This window comes from Anomalospiza imberbis, chromosome 2 (assembly GCF_031753505.1).
Source record: "Anomalospiza imberbis isolate Cuckoo-Finch-1a 21T00152 chromosome 2, ASM3175350v1, whole genome shotgun sequence".
NCBI lineage: Eukaryota > Metazoa > Chordata > Aves > Passeriformes > Viduidae > Anomalospiza > Anomalospiza imberbis.
In genome coordinates this window covers 72,958,512-72,973,997 of record NC_089682.1, presented here as the reverse complement: position 1 = coordinate 72,973,997, position 15,486 = coordinate 72,958,512, and the positions used below count along the sequence as shown (strand labels likewise).

General features: G+C 39.1%; 1 protein-coding gene across 3 annotated transcripts in view; it reads right to left on the bottom strand.

Moving 5' to 3' along the window:
• Positions 1 to 15,486, bottom strand: part of TENM4 (teneurin transmembrane protein 4) — a 590,079-nt gene that overhangs the window by 197,623 nt on the left and 376,970 nt on the right. For all 3 annotated transcript variants that reach the window (XM_068181704.1, XM_068181706.1, XM_068181707.1), the window contains 2 exons: positions 6,481 to 6,733; positions 1,560 to 1,658 (listed from right to left, as the gene is read on the bottom strand). In XM_068181704.1, the coding sequence (XP_068037805.1) occupies positions 1,560 to 1,658; positions 6,481 to 6,733 (352 nt within the window). The remainder of the gene's footprint in view (positions 1 to 1,559; positions 1,659 to 6,480; positions 6,734 to 15,486) is intronic.

Here is a 15,486-nt window from a genome sequence, read left to right as displayed (position 1 = left end):
TTGTCACAGAGGGGAATATTCACACTGTCCCCATCCAGCAAATTTAAGTGTCAGACAGAGGCATGGCTAAAAGCATCAAAGTCTTGTGTATTGCCAGTGGGGAGAGGCACCTGCTTCCACAAAGCAGTCCAGAGCACCTTGGATTGAAGGCTACTTTTAAAAAAGTGTGAATTACTGTCAAAGGCAACAGCATTTCCTGTCCAGTGACACATTGGGAGGCACCATATTTTGCCCATTATGACAAATGCAGCCTGAGAGCCAGCCCATGAGCACCTTGGGTGACACTCATGGAAGTCAGCACGAAAAGAACACACTGAAGTCCATGAGCTCCTGAAATGAAATATCCCAATGGAACTTCTGTCCATGGGAATATTAAATGAAAAAACTGATTTTGGTGGGACATCATGCTGTAAAAGGCATTCAAATTCTGGGACTGAAACCTGGGAAATGGAGTGGACTAATCTACCACCATGCTTCTGTAAAACAAAAAATGCAGCTTGTGAGGTCTGAGAAACAGCCCCAATGCCATTTGCACATTCTGCCACGGCTTATGGGGCCAGATTTACAGCCAGAGTAAATGCAATCAGCATGGATTCATGGGAGTCAGTCAGTGGTTAATACCAGACGAAGAGGTGACTCAATTTTCCCCATGAAGTTACTTGTGCAGTCACAGGGGGAAATTTCACATGCAGAAACATCACAGGGAAGAAAAGCCACCAATTCATGCAGGAAAATATAACATATAATTATCCAAAATAGGTGTCTGTAATAACACAGCCATGGCTCTATATTGGTACTCTAAGCATGACCGCTGAGCATTAGAGAAAGATTCTTTATTTCTACTAATGCTCTACATAAAAAAAAAAAAAAAGATTTTTACAATAAGTCAGATACTATCCTGCTTTTGAAAAGTATTTATTTAGATAGAGATGTATCTTTTCTGAGCAAAGAGGTACCTGCAGTGTTCAAGTACACCAATAAGCTCTTGTGTGAATGATGGCTACCAAATTATGAGCTGCCAACATAAGATTCAACAGTTTTGGCACCAACTATCAAGTTAGAAGTCCATTATAATTTAAAATTTACATGATCAAAATTTCTGTAAAGATTCCAGAATGGGTGGTTAAAGTCAAACTCCAAGGCTTGGCTTACATACACCACTAGCAGACATTTGTCAGATAATGTATGTGGAAGACATCAGTTTAGCAGTTAAGTATCAGGCTATCAGCACAGTAAAGGTTTCAGATTTTTATGAAAATTAAATTAATTTTAGTTAATATGGGCGTTGAAATTGCTGTAGGTACTTCTTAGAAATCAAATTACTTTCAAAACAATAAGGGGATAAAAAGCAAATGCCATGCAGTGGCTCACTAGCATATTAATGAGTTTTCCATTAATATGTACAGGACATAATGCCCCAGAAATTAATTTTTTAAAGCCATATTGGAAGAGGTCAGCAATGGTGTTGCCCTTAAACATCACTGATATGACCAAATGCTTTCATGCAAAGATCATAATGACTGTACAGTAAACAGGAAGACCACGTAAGTGTCACATACCCATCATTGTAAGCACCGTCATGTCGGGAGGAGGTGAGAATGTCCATCTCAATGAGGTTGTCCTGCAATGTCTCTAGGAATGTCTGCTTTGCTATGTTTCTACGTACATATGGAAACATGAATGAAGCCAGTGAGTCATGCATATATGACGTGTGATCTTAAAAACCCCAATGGTTATAGTGCAGTTGCGCATGGAATTAGAATGATGGACCATATATTTATATGTATAAAATGCTACACATATACATATAAAAATGTTCACTTCTTTATATATACACTATATATATGCATATACACACATACAAGCACACACACCCATGTGCATGTATCAAAAAAGGGGATGTCTTTGTTCATTGCACATTATTTATTGCCAGTGACACATGAAACCTTCCAAACTCCTGGATCCAAAGGAACAGATTTCAACACAGCCCAGCTATAATCTGGTTATACTCCTGCACTTGTGTTACTGTAACTCTGAAAAGGCACAGCACAGTATCTATATCCCACTGTGGCCAGTACCTTGGTAGCACTCTTGCATCTAACTTTCTTATGGATTTCCAGCAAAAATCTGCTACTCCTTTGCTTTAGTTTCAGTTTTGGATTTGAGAACTTTTTAGTTTCCAATTTGATTAATTTATTTTCCCTTTGGAATAATAACTCACTACATAGAGTAAAAAGTAAATTTTCAAAATGTAAATTTTGCTCAATATGAGTATTCCAAATGAAAGTCTCTTGATGATAAGCAGATATAAGCTAGAAACAGGTTAAGCTGTAACCCAAATTCCAACACCAGAGTATTGGCTATAATCTGGATAATACAGGCAATAAGCAAGATACTTAGGGCCTGCACATGTTTGGGACTGACACTTCACACAGCAGCGATATTTTGCAGTATTTGTCCTCCTGGCATGTTCTTTTATGAGTCACATTTTCATGTACAAATGCCAAACTGTTTTGTAGTTTTTGAAGAGAGTATCAGGAACATAAAGAATTAATTCAGAGGCACAGCTGGGAACAAACTGTGTCTTTCTCACCTTTGGGCTTGTTTCTCAAGACCTGGCAAAAGAACATTCTTCCTATGTTTTTTAAAACAAAATACAGTCCTGATTTTGCCCATGTCTGTTTTCAGCATCAAAACTGAATCTAAGCCTGATTGTGAATAAATCCCCTGGCAAAAAAAATATAACAGCATTGTGACATTTTATCACTTATGCAGGATTAAGAGCCTAGAGGGTGTAAGTGACATGAACTCAAACAAGAATTCCTGTCAAAGACACTGGATTCAGGTAACATGCTACACCAAGAGAAACCAGCCCTGTCACATTATACAAACCTTGATACTGTTTCTTCTAAAATGTTCTCAACTTAATTTTCATTTCTACTTCCTCCTCTTCCCGCTGCTAATGTCAGCATTTGTTTAGCTCAACTCCTTGCTTTTGAAGGCCTTTGGGCTGCTTTGACAGAACAGATCTACTCCTTGATCTGAATGAAAATGAAGTCACTCCCATTCATAGCTTTGGAGTAAAGTGGATCAACATGCATGAGCTGTGTGCCATAGCACTTGAGACATCAATCCATTCCCAACTATTTGTGGCTTCCTCACATTCCCTAGGAATGCAGGAAAGACTGGACGTTGAGTTCAATGCAAAAAGAAGCAGCATATGTGCATGCACTGAGCATTTAAAGGGTAAGAGGCAAGGCACCTAACAACACACCAATCAATAAAAGTTCATAGTTAGTTAAAATCCATGTCAAATTGGTTCCATGAATTTCAGTTGTGGATTGTCAATAGAACAGAAGAGGGGAGGGTTACACAATCTCATAATGTATGCGTTTGTAACAGATGGGTCGCTGGGTCACCTGAAGGACTGATGCATGACTGTCTTCCTCATGGAAGGCTCACGGAGTCTGCTCCCTTGGAGATTACCTGTAAATCGCTGGCTAGTTACAAAACAATCTCCTTTCTCCTTAGCAGCAGTGGTGGCAGAAATCTGACTTTACATGATTACCACATGAAATTTCCTGGGAATGGAAGTCTCCTGAAAGCTGTTGGTTTATCAACTAGATGTCCATCTAGTTGGCATTTGTATGCTCCCAAAAGGTCTCATGTAAAGGAGCAGAAAGGAGGCCACAGAAGAAAGAAGACTGAGGAATAAATATGGGGGGAACTTACCTGTCAGGAGTGACTGCTGAGCAAAGATCTTCTCATCACAACCTTGATAATACATGGCTTTTAAAGCAACAAAAAAGGGAGCAGACAGGAAAAGAAAGAGGAGAAAGGAGAAACAGAGAAAAGGGAGTAAAGGGAAACTAATGAAAAGGAGGGAGAGAAGAGGAGGGGCTCTTCCTCTTGCAACATACAAAATTCTCAGATATGCTTATCCTGTCAGTTGTATATTTGTGCTGCACATCTCTGCTTGCCCTTGCATGATGGTTTAGAAATTTCCAGGCAGTGACAAACCAGTCTGAATTCCCAGTTCTGAAAACTGCCTGGAGTCCATAGCAGCCAAAATCAAGCCACTTCAAACCCTGGTTAAATTCTGTAACTGCAGGCATGTTCCACAGCCTGTGACAATCCTCGTTTAAAAGATGCAGCTTTTTTCTTCTTGTGTTCTCTCTCTGTTGACTAATATGGGATTAAAAAAACCCCAACAGAAATACAATTCCATTTATGACATGATATTTCTATAATCTCCTAACTTCAAAAGCCTTTATTCTTGGAATAATGTCTCTTGGCCAGGATTTAAATTTCTACATATTGGACATTTTATTCTCTTAAATGATGATCTTTTTATTTGGTTCTAAAAATCTTTGCAGTGGAGAAGATGGGGAAGATCAGTCTCATGGAAGAGGCTGAATTGGGCATCCAAGTTTGCTAAGCAGCTCTGAAGGAAATGGAAGAACTCTGCATGACAGAAGAGCTGTCAGAGTAGGTTAGTCACAGATATACTGATCATCTATGCAGCTCAGTCTCCTCTTTATGACCATGATAACACATTTTATTGTCTTTATGTTGTATAAGTGAAGGAACAGTCAGCAGTGTTCATTTGCTGTTGGCATAAAATTACATATTTTCCAACATGCTTGTTGTCAAAAAGAAACACTGGGTGAAATGACACCATTTCAACCAGTGTGTTGAAAGCCTCACCATTAGTCTTGAAATGACCTGTTTTCTACCAAATTAATAAAATGGTTTGACTAAGGACCAAGTACAAATGTGATTGATCTGTGATGTTAGAGTGAAATCATGAAATGATGCAGAAAGAGCTCTTCATGCAGGTAGACCTCCAACTACCAGTCTGATTAACAGCAATAATGTGACTAATCCAACATGCAACAAGAGCACTCTGCTTCAGATCTTGAAAAATTTTCATCCACAATGATTTCATGGAAGATATTAGGACAGCCTTTAAGTTTTTGCACTACTAAAACAGTGTATTATCGCTTCTATAACGAATTCACCACCTGGCTAGGAAAAGGCACATGACTTCCTTTAGAATTATAGAGGATTATTATAAAAGAGTTGCAGGAGTAGGGCCTAAGTATTTTTAAATGTAATTTTAATAAGAATTATCACATAAAACTCAATGCTTTGGTATTTGTGCCTGATAATTACCAAGAGAATATAATTACTAAAACTGTTGCCAAATCACACTTGCATTATTTGCTTATAATTTTGTCTTAATCTTTTGGATCCAGCTTCTTAGTTGAGTCTTTTTAATCAAGCAGTCATGAGAAATTATAATTTTTAAATGCCACAAAATATGATACTGAGGTTGTTTTAGAAGTTTCAGAGGGCCAGCAGATGTAGCTCATTCTCAAAAAGATTGACAGATGTGCTCATTTCTAAAAAAACATTCTCTTAGCAGAAGTTTGCAAAACTGGGTACAATTTGTCCCATGACACAGCTACAACCATTGCTGCCTCTTAGTGAAATTCCTACAGGCAGTAATGTGACAAATTTGGGCCCTGTCTCAGTTTTCAGTTATTGTATGATTTTTGCTATCTAAAATCTTGTTGGTTTGAGAAGGTTAGACAAAGACAGTTGAGTAAGTGCACCATGTTTTAGATTTGGAAGACTCCTCTGCAGACTGAAAAAGACACCATGTATGGGAGCTGATGACTCCAGCATCCCCAGTGGCTGCTTGGTAGCAAAGGAAACAGTGAAGCAAAACCTCTGGAGAAAGCAAGTGGGACTGCAAGTAGATGCACTGACCACCAGATAGGAGGACTGAGGCTGAGGGACTGTGAGAGCTCTCTTTTCCAGAACTTATGCAGAATCTGAACAAAGCTATGGACTAAAACTTGGCACACCCTTGTCACACCATTCAGGTGTTACACAGGTGGAAAAGAATTTGAGAGCTAAATGGAAACACCATTAAATGACTGAGGCTAGGCTATCCAGTGTTTCATGCTTGCTGGAGCAATGTTGAAAAGGGCAGCAGCTGACCTCTCTTCATTAGGTGAAACAAGATCAACCTTTCCTGAATTACATACTACAAAAGTACTGCTTGATGAGGCACAGCTACAAGGCTAAATCTCTTCAGTATGCTGACTGATTTCAGTTTTTTAAATAGGATATTGATTTATCCTACCACATAGGAAGGAAAGACATTAAAGGAGAATAAAAGAAAGAAAGCCAAGAACATTTTAATCTATGATCCTGATTCCAATTATAAATGAGGAAAATAACCTTATAAACAGCTGTTAAAGACAACATTTTTAGTTTATGAAAGAAGAGCAATTTCCTCTTCTCCTAGTCCAAACAAAAAGACACAAGGAATAATAAATACAACGCAAAATGCATAAGTCAAACACCAGTTCACAAATTAGGTGGATGGCTATGCAGACGTGTGTATTTTCCATAACATCCTGAGCACACACAATCAAAACATGGTAAGTGCTAAAGAAGGTGACCTACCTTGTCTCCAGTGGGATGTTACTGTTGAGTAACCAGTTGTCCTGAGCATGGGCTGGCTCTTGAGTAGTGGCTGGCTGTTCTCCAGAGAGAGAGTGGTCTGTAGGAGCTGGGCTCGGGTTGCTGCGTGGAGTGAAGTTCCCTCTGTTCAGGGAATTGATGGAGGCCGCATGATGCTGATTTGGGGTGTGAGCATGTGATATTGGAGGTGGTGGAGTTCGAAGTCTTGAATGATTTTGAATATTTGGAGGATGATCTAAAATGTAAGTAAAATACTTTTAAGGTTCATGATTTGAGTAGTTTCATACTGGGTTCATTTATGTGCAGACACGTCTAAAAAGTATGAAGGCTGGGGTGTCACACATCCTAAATGAAACTCATAGCCTTGTTCCACATGTTCTAATGACACAGCATTGATCCCTGAGCCAGCTAGAAAAATAGTTCAGTCTCATGCACAAAAGTTATGAAAGTTTAAAGCACTGCAGAAAGTCTGTCCTGACAGCCAAGTTAACTCCAATGAACAACTGCAGGTTGCAAACTGCAATCTATCTGTGGCACTGATTTGTGATAAACATGAAAAATACACCCAGTCTGGATAGATAGCATGTTAGAGCCAGTTTATTATGGATATACAGCTCCCAGAGAAGTTTGCTCTACACATTTTGCCTGAGAACTTTCAATAGTTAAGTCAAGAAGAAGACTAAGAATATATTTAATCATAGACTGGGTTTAGTGAAAGCCAGAAAAGCATGTTAGGGTTATACAATTTAACAAAATCCAATAGTTTGTACTGTTAGAAATGTACTACAACTGAGTAAAAAATGCATGTGGCATAAAATCTGATGTGTCAGGAAAATGAAACAACAAAAAGTGAATAAAGATTTTAATGATCAGTGATATGGCTACTTTGAGTAAATCTCAGTATGTCTTATCCAAGAGACTGAAGAATGCAGACTGAGGAAGCCAAACACCTAGGAAAGATGAAGTGCTGATTATATCTGTACAGATTATATCTGTATTTTTACTTTTTTTTAGCTAACCATAAAGCATTTTTTCAAGTTTTTTTTTTTTTTTGAAATCAAGAAAACTGAAGTATTTGATGGAACTGGAGGGAGACTGACAGTACAGCACACTGCATATGAGAAACAGGACACATATATCTCTCTACTTTTAGTGGGCTCATGCTCAAAAGTCATTAATACTGTGCACTGGAACAGATTGCCCAGAGAGGTTGAGGAGTCTCCCTTGCTGGAGATATTTGAGAACTCTCTGGATACAATCATATGCAATGTGCTCTGGGACAACCCTGTTGGAGAAGGAAGTTTGGACCAGATGACCCACTGTGGTCCCTTCCAACCTCACCCATTCTGTGACTCTGAAGTACACAATAATTTTATGATGCCTTATCTAAAAAGAATGTCTATTCTATCAACCTAATATTTACCACACTTCTGTATCATGAGAAATTAACCCCCATTTATTCTCTAATTAGAGACATCAGAACTGAACAAACTGTATGTGGTTGTAATGAATTGTATCAGACATGTAATGATACTTTTGAAATTTGGATTAGGACTTGGATTTAAGAGAGGAACAGAAAAAGTATTCACAGTGTCTCTGCATCTCTTCAGATAGTTAAACACATTAGATAAAACATGGCAATGTGTGAGGGAGCCATCCTGCCCCTCCTCACCCTGTGTTGACTCACACTACCTCATCATTAACTATGGCTGGTTATACCAGAACCTAATGGTGTTTGAGGTGGTCTAGCAAAAAAAAAAAAAAAAAAAAAAAAACAAAAAAAAAAAACACTAATATTACAGGGGTGCCATTATTCTGACTGGACATATATTTACCTCTGGCTTTGCCAGTCTAGACACACAAACAGGGGTATATATTCCATAGGGAGAACTGAGTGGTTTTAGGGTCCCAATCTTAAAAGCCAATTTAACCTAAATCCCCAGAAAGGTCAGATACATACCTACTGGTCTCTCTCTCTATTTTATATCGGTAACACAGAAAACAACAAGTTCAAAAAGAGATCTATACTGGTCATCTACATTTGGACAGACAGACTTCTAAAGGGAATCTAAGGAACTACTAAAACATCTAACTTAGCAAAGTTCAGTCAAACTCAAAAAATCCCTAAAATGCCAATAATTACTGGTCTCTGACTTACACATCAGCCAGCAAATGAAAGGGAAGAGCAATGAGCATGGACTGTATAGACAAGAAGTATCCAGAACTAAACCAGTTTCACCTCAGCTCTGCAACACCATGTGAATCAAAGTGTCCAACAGCTCTTGGACTGAATACTGCTGGGGACTGTTGCTTAGTTGAAGTCCTGACCATTGAAGCAATAAAAACAACAGTGAAGGAATTCTACTCCTGGCTTAGTTAAATTAATCACTCTTCTCCTACTCAACAGATAGGAATCAAGATAGGAAGAGTGTATTAAATCCAGCTGAGGGAGATGAACACAAATAGAGAGTTTCTAGCTTTTAAGGCTGTCACTCTATCACCATTGATAAGAACTTAATTCATGTCAGAGAAAATGACTTGTCTATTCAGGAGAAACATACCAGAGGTTTCCAAGACCAGCTATTTAAGTTTTCAGCATAGCTCATGTCTGATATGAATACAATGCAATCTACTAAGGGGCTAAATGGGTGGATCTTGGAATAAGCAATAGGCCTTCTGCAAAGTTCTCCTGCTATTGGTTGACTTTTCCTTCTGGAGGCACCATTTTCACATTGTGAGTCAAAGCCTGTTTTCAAAGATCTGTTATGTAAATTCCAATTTACACCATATTATTACAGACACATTGCAGATGCTATTATGGATAATGCTTTTGAATCAAGTAAAAATGTGTTATTTTCATTCTCTATTTTCATATTCTCCGTGATTTCTTTGCTAAGTAAAGACAGCATATCTATCTTACTCTGGTCTATGTGATTTTTCACAGGATTTTATAGCTTGCATTTTGGTTTTTCTAACATTTAAGTAGCTTTTCCTTCCAGAATGTTTTTTATTTCATTCATATACAAATTCTGAACACTTATGCCATGTCTGAGCACTATGGAATTTAATATACCTTGACTAGAATTATTAATTATTTCCCCTGCCTTATGATCCCTTTTTTTTTTTTTTATTGTCTTCTTCTCAAATTAAGGAACATCAGAAATAAGGTATAGACAAAAGCACAAGCCGGGAAATGATCCTACTGAAAATTACTGCAGCTGTGCAGGATTTTCTTGATGCAAAAAAAACCTGTTAGGGTTCTTACCTTGGCTGGGACCAAGCTTCTTTCTTGATTTCCTAAAATTTCAACTGTCCCCTTTTTTGAGTATGCTTGGAGAAGCTGCAGATGCCTCATTGCTGGAAGTGTTCAAGGACAGGCTGGATGGGTCTTTGAGCAACCCAGTCTAATAAAAGGTGTTCCTGCCCATGGCAGAGGGCTGGAACTAAAGAGTCTTTAAGGTTCCATCCCACCCAAACCTGTGATTCTATGACTATTAACTAGACCCACAATGTTTGAGTGATATAAACTGTGTGGCTGTATTTCCCCACAGGAAGGAGAACTTAATGCTGGCTGCAATGGCTCTCTTGCATCATGTACCTGTGTAGATCTTACACAGTGGGAAGATGCTCGGATCATTCACGGTCTATTACACAGAATTGAATTTTTACAGATCTCACCACGTAGGTGGGATACAGGAGAAGTCTGATACAGCTCTCTACATCTACCAGCAAGCCTTTACTGGGACAACAGCAGCACAGGAATTCAAAAGACTTTATAAAGGGGCAGAACACTGTGGCCAGCGCACAAATTGTGCAAGATCCTCCAAGACCTTTCTTAACCAAGTATAAGATAGCTAAATGTGACTACATGTAAGTTATCTTTGTTTACTCCAAAAGAGAGAGTTTTCAACATTTTCCTTCTTGCAATTTTCCTCTTTGGTTTCTAAAAAGACACAGACTTTATCATTCCCTCTCTACTTGTTAGAATGAAAAACTTGACATGAGCTACTCAGAGGGATCAGCTGAGCTAACAGAACACCAAGGAATACAACAAACACCTTGTAAAGCACCTCTCCCCCACCTATCCAAATTTCTAATAGTCTCAGAGTCAAGCAAACAGTTTAAGGGTTGATTTGTGCCTTGAAGGGACAACAGAAGAGACCTATCAATAGCAAAGGAGTCTTAGACACCAGTCCCAGTCTTAGACACAAGGGGCCAATGAAAGAGCACCCCAGAGATAAAGTTCAACATTTCTAGTAGACAGGCTGCAAACCATGGAAGTCTAAATAGCCAGAACTTAAAGAGCTCCCCATAAGCCTCATTTTCTCTAATGGGTAGCCACACTATATCTAACATGTCTGTATTCAAATGTAAGGAAACTTTGGAAACCTGAATGCAAAAAAACAGATTGAAATCAAGCTGCTTTTATGTTGAGTTTTTTGTGGCTTTTTTTAACTTGTTTTCTAACATTAAAATATCATTGAGAAACACTGGCTTGGTAATCACAGTTAAAGCAGAGCTGAAAGATAACACAGTTAATGAAGCTTGTACTTGGTACATGTTAGAGAGCCTTGACAGAAGGCTGTGAATGAAGATCTGAATAAATGTGAACCATAACAAATTACCAATGAGGACCTAGTATGACAAAATTCAATAAAAGGTCTGAACCTCATGTTCCTTTTCTCTCCCTTAATCTTTAAAGAGTAGTACTGTTTTGAAATTAGTCTATGTAACAATTACACTTTCTGATTCATTAGGTTTTGGGATTGTGTTCAGAGCAAATGTGCCAACCTCTGAGTGAAAAATACATTCTCATTTTTTTCCCAGCTTATTCTGTTCCTCCACACATTTGTCATTTGTACATCTGCTCACATTCAGACAGACTGATGCCTAACTGGTGTCTGGATTAGGTACAGGAAATATTTCTCTTTACTCACTTTATATATTGCCAGGTGGAATGAATCACTCTGTGCTCCCTTGAACCTCAGCTCCACAGTAGCTGTGATGATGAACTTGCTAGTATGACTGTGGATAATTGTGCTTGTGCCCACTCACAAGGATAAACACCCCCAGCCCCCATCCTGCCACCTCTTGCAGAGGAAACTGGTTTTTTTTTTTAAACAATGTACTCTGCATTCAATTGACAGAACAGCAAAGAGCTGTGCTTCAGCTACAGGACCCACTTCAGTCTGCTGCAGATGTACAGTCACAGCACTTGTATCAGCCAGCTGAAATCGCCTTCACAGGGCTCCCTGTCCTGTTGGATGCCACTGGGTATGGGAGCTGGGGTGCTTCTCTCATTAATCTGATGAGACACTTAAGGTCAGGTGGACTAAGAAAAACTGAACTGTGTCTTTTCCATCACCTTTGTAGGGGACACAGGGAATTTACTCTTAGAAGGGAGACTGCTTGCCAGAAACAGCTTCCCTATCAGACACATGCTAAACCAATGATGGTGTCTGCAAAATGAAAAGGGAGCAGAATATTTAACCCCAAATTTGGCATATAATGGAAAAATATTAGGAGGAAAATCAAAGTGGGAGGAGCTGCCTGCTTGAAGAGTACCTTAGCAGCTTTTGATTACAGCCAGGACAAATTGCAGACACAGTTCTTCTTCTATCTGCAGACAATCCAGCTGAACGTGCAACATCTAGACTGAGCTGAAGCAGTGTGCAAAGGTACCTCTTTTGTACCAAGCTGGTCCACCCCATGGCTGGCACTGATATTCTGCAACTTGGAGAATTTCCTCCTTCAAGGAATGTCTGACAAGAGTGTCTGTCTCCATGAGACAGTCCAGCAAGGAAGCCACTGCACAGGAGGGTGAAAAGAGATGGAGTGAAATAGGTTGCTCAGTAGTCAGATGATTTATCTGAGCAGAGATAAAGTGTTTGCAAAAGTGTTTTGCCTCACTAACACTTAAAAATGAGAATCAGCGTTACAACTTGAGCGACTGTATCTCTCCTTAAGACACACAACCACTGAATTTCACTTAAGACTAGCTTCTCCTACCATGAAGTGGAGTGTTTTCAACAGACTGTGAAACACATCTTTTCCTATAGCAACATCTTGTAACCCCAGCTTTCAAAATGACACTGAAACATAAAAGGAAAGCAAAGTGCTGATGTATAATCTCCATTAAGTAACAAAACAATAGGACAGCTATTCTTACACCTTTTTTCCTCTGTTTTATTTCACTTAACAGAATAATAGGGGGCTGCTGTTCCATTAAGGGCTCTCACCCAGAGAAAATCATAGTCCTCATCATGCAGTTAGACTCATCAGTGTCTGTGTCCTGGTTCTAGAGAGTATTCTGGCTCAGAGTCTTTTTCCAGCTGAACTCCTTGAGTTGCAATCTTCACAACCTTGTATCTCACCCATACTTTATGATGCCATGTGCATAAACATACAACCAACCGTGGACAACTAAAGCCTAAAGAAGAGTTTTCCCATGCTACTTTGGTGTAGTCTTCTGTTCAGAAAAATCCACAAACATTGGAAACTACTTACTAGAGGAACATCAGCTATACAGATGTAAATAGTTTTGAGTATCCCTCTAAATGTGCAACTTGGACATTGAATTTGCAATAGCATGTGCTACAAAGACTGAGCACCAAAAAAAGCTGCAGAATTTAAAACCTGCAGTGTATTTTCATGACAACACTACTCACTGTCCCTATGAATGTCTCCAGACACTGTCCATAGCTGTTCTAGATATTGTTAGTAAAGCTAAACATATCAGGACCAGTGCAGAAAGACTCTGTAACTATCAAAATCTAAACTTGACTTCCAGCAGTATACCACATGTAAAACAGGCAATCATTCTTCATCTCACAAACTGACCATAACGAGTAGAAAGTGAAAATGAGTGACCTCAAAATCAAGTAGCAGACAAAATGGCACTTTGTTACTGACTGACAAGACTAGACTTTATGAACTTATTAAGACTTCATCCTGAAACATTTCCAGGTCATAGCTGTACTTAAGGAACTTCATTTGTTTCAATCAATTACATCAAAAATCAGGCCCATTTAGATGCTATCTGTGCATGTGTAAAACAAGCTGAAGATCCCCTCCAGCTGCACAGATCAACACTCCATTGGCTTTACTGTTTATAGAAAACATTGGGTGCACCAAATCAAGTCCAAACAAGCCATCTCCTTTGTATTTTGTTCATCAAATGTGTACATTATATGCAAACTTTCCTCTCAAGTGCCAAAGTGCCTTTGCAAAAGCAAGATATTGACTTCTGAGTTTGAAATCAATTTTTCGTTTGATGCTGGGCTGTCAAGCTTTGCCTGTACATAGTCAGCAGGAGCTCTGGGTGGCTGTTTTTTCATCAGCATGCATCTGACTGGATTGAATGCCCTACAAGTAATGGTTTTAAAAAGGTTCAGGTCACCATCAAAGGATGATATGCAGTCTTTTAACTCGTGATATTCATCACTCAATAAAAGGGAGTCAATCTAATGAAATCAAGGCAGAGTACTACTGTTTAGGCTCTGACAGTTTATAAAGAATCATTGTCTTTAGCACAAAGGAAAGTGAAAAAACCCTGGAGTATCTGGAAAAGTGTAAATTCAAATAACATATTTAAGTTGTGAAATAATTTATGGGAAACACAGGAAAGTAGCTTCTACTTTATCCAGCTAAGCAAATTCTCCTGCAGCCCTGAAGGCTGAATTTTCTGCTGGACTTACTGAAAAGAAACATCTTTAACATCTTTAACTACCCTGACACCACACACTGGAGGCAATAATAGCCTTTGAAGACTCAAGCTGTTGAACTGCTGGCCTTTCTGGTCTAAGCATATAAACAAACAAATAAACAATGCTTCATTAGAGCTCCTTTCCTCTCAGAAATACCCCAAACATAAAAACTCACCATGAGCCTCACCACTCAGGTGAGATGCTCCAGTCAACCACACTGTGCTCTCAGCCCCTAAGGTCTGGGTTCTCATGTTTAGAAACCCATAACTGCTACTCTCCTAATTTCCGAGGATGCTCAAATGAGTTTGCTGTGCCATTCTGACAGCACTGATGGCTCCTGTAAGCTCCCTTCCAGCTAAATGACTGAGGATAACCAACCTGCACTACATCTTAGCAGGGTACAGCACCATAATGTCAGGCAAGAAAATCTGCTGGCCTGGAGCTAAGGATGGTGTATCCATGCTCTGACTTCGAGTTGCTAAAGATTACGCTCATTGAATGTTTCTAAATGTGTGTAAATAAAATTTCAAAACCCACCTTCTGAAGAACTGGGATCCTGCAGCTTTCTCTTTTCTAAGTAAGAGATGTATGAAGTCAGTACTTCTGAAGCTATATGCCTTTTTTGAAGTGTTAGAAAGGTGTATTCAATTCCCATTGTTTTCCGTACTGCACACGAATGCTAAAATTCATTTGTAGCCACCCATCATAACCCAGTATCTACAGTTTCGCCAAGTATGCCACTTAGATCATTGCTAGTCTCCTGTCCAAAGTGTCCAACTTGCACAGACTTGGCAAAAGCAGCTGGGTGCCATCCCTCACGCATAAAAGGCCTGGGGAAATGGAAAAAGTTCTGATTTGTTGCCCCCTCCACTGCACATTTAAGAATACAACTGTTATTACACCTAAGATTGTTCTTCTTGAAAGAAATGTAGTGCATTTTTCTGATGTCTGCAGTTTATTGACTTGAGGCCCCAAGGAACTCTTTGATGCAGAGTTTTGCTCATTTCCGTCCATACACTCTCTCCTGTGTCTGTTTTGCAATCCTTTCATACAATAGCATATGGAGACATATATATATATATATATATATATACACACACATATGAGAAACAGATAACCACCCAGTTCACCCTTGCCCAAACCAGACATGATTACCTGTACATGATTACACAAGCAAATCTCTGAATTGCTTGCATTAAGCGGTTCCTGAAACAGATGAACATCAGCAAAAGGTGCCTCTGGCTGCTGTAATAGCAAATAAACTGAGGATTTTGCCAGCAAA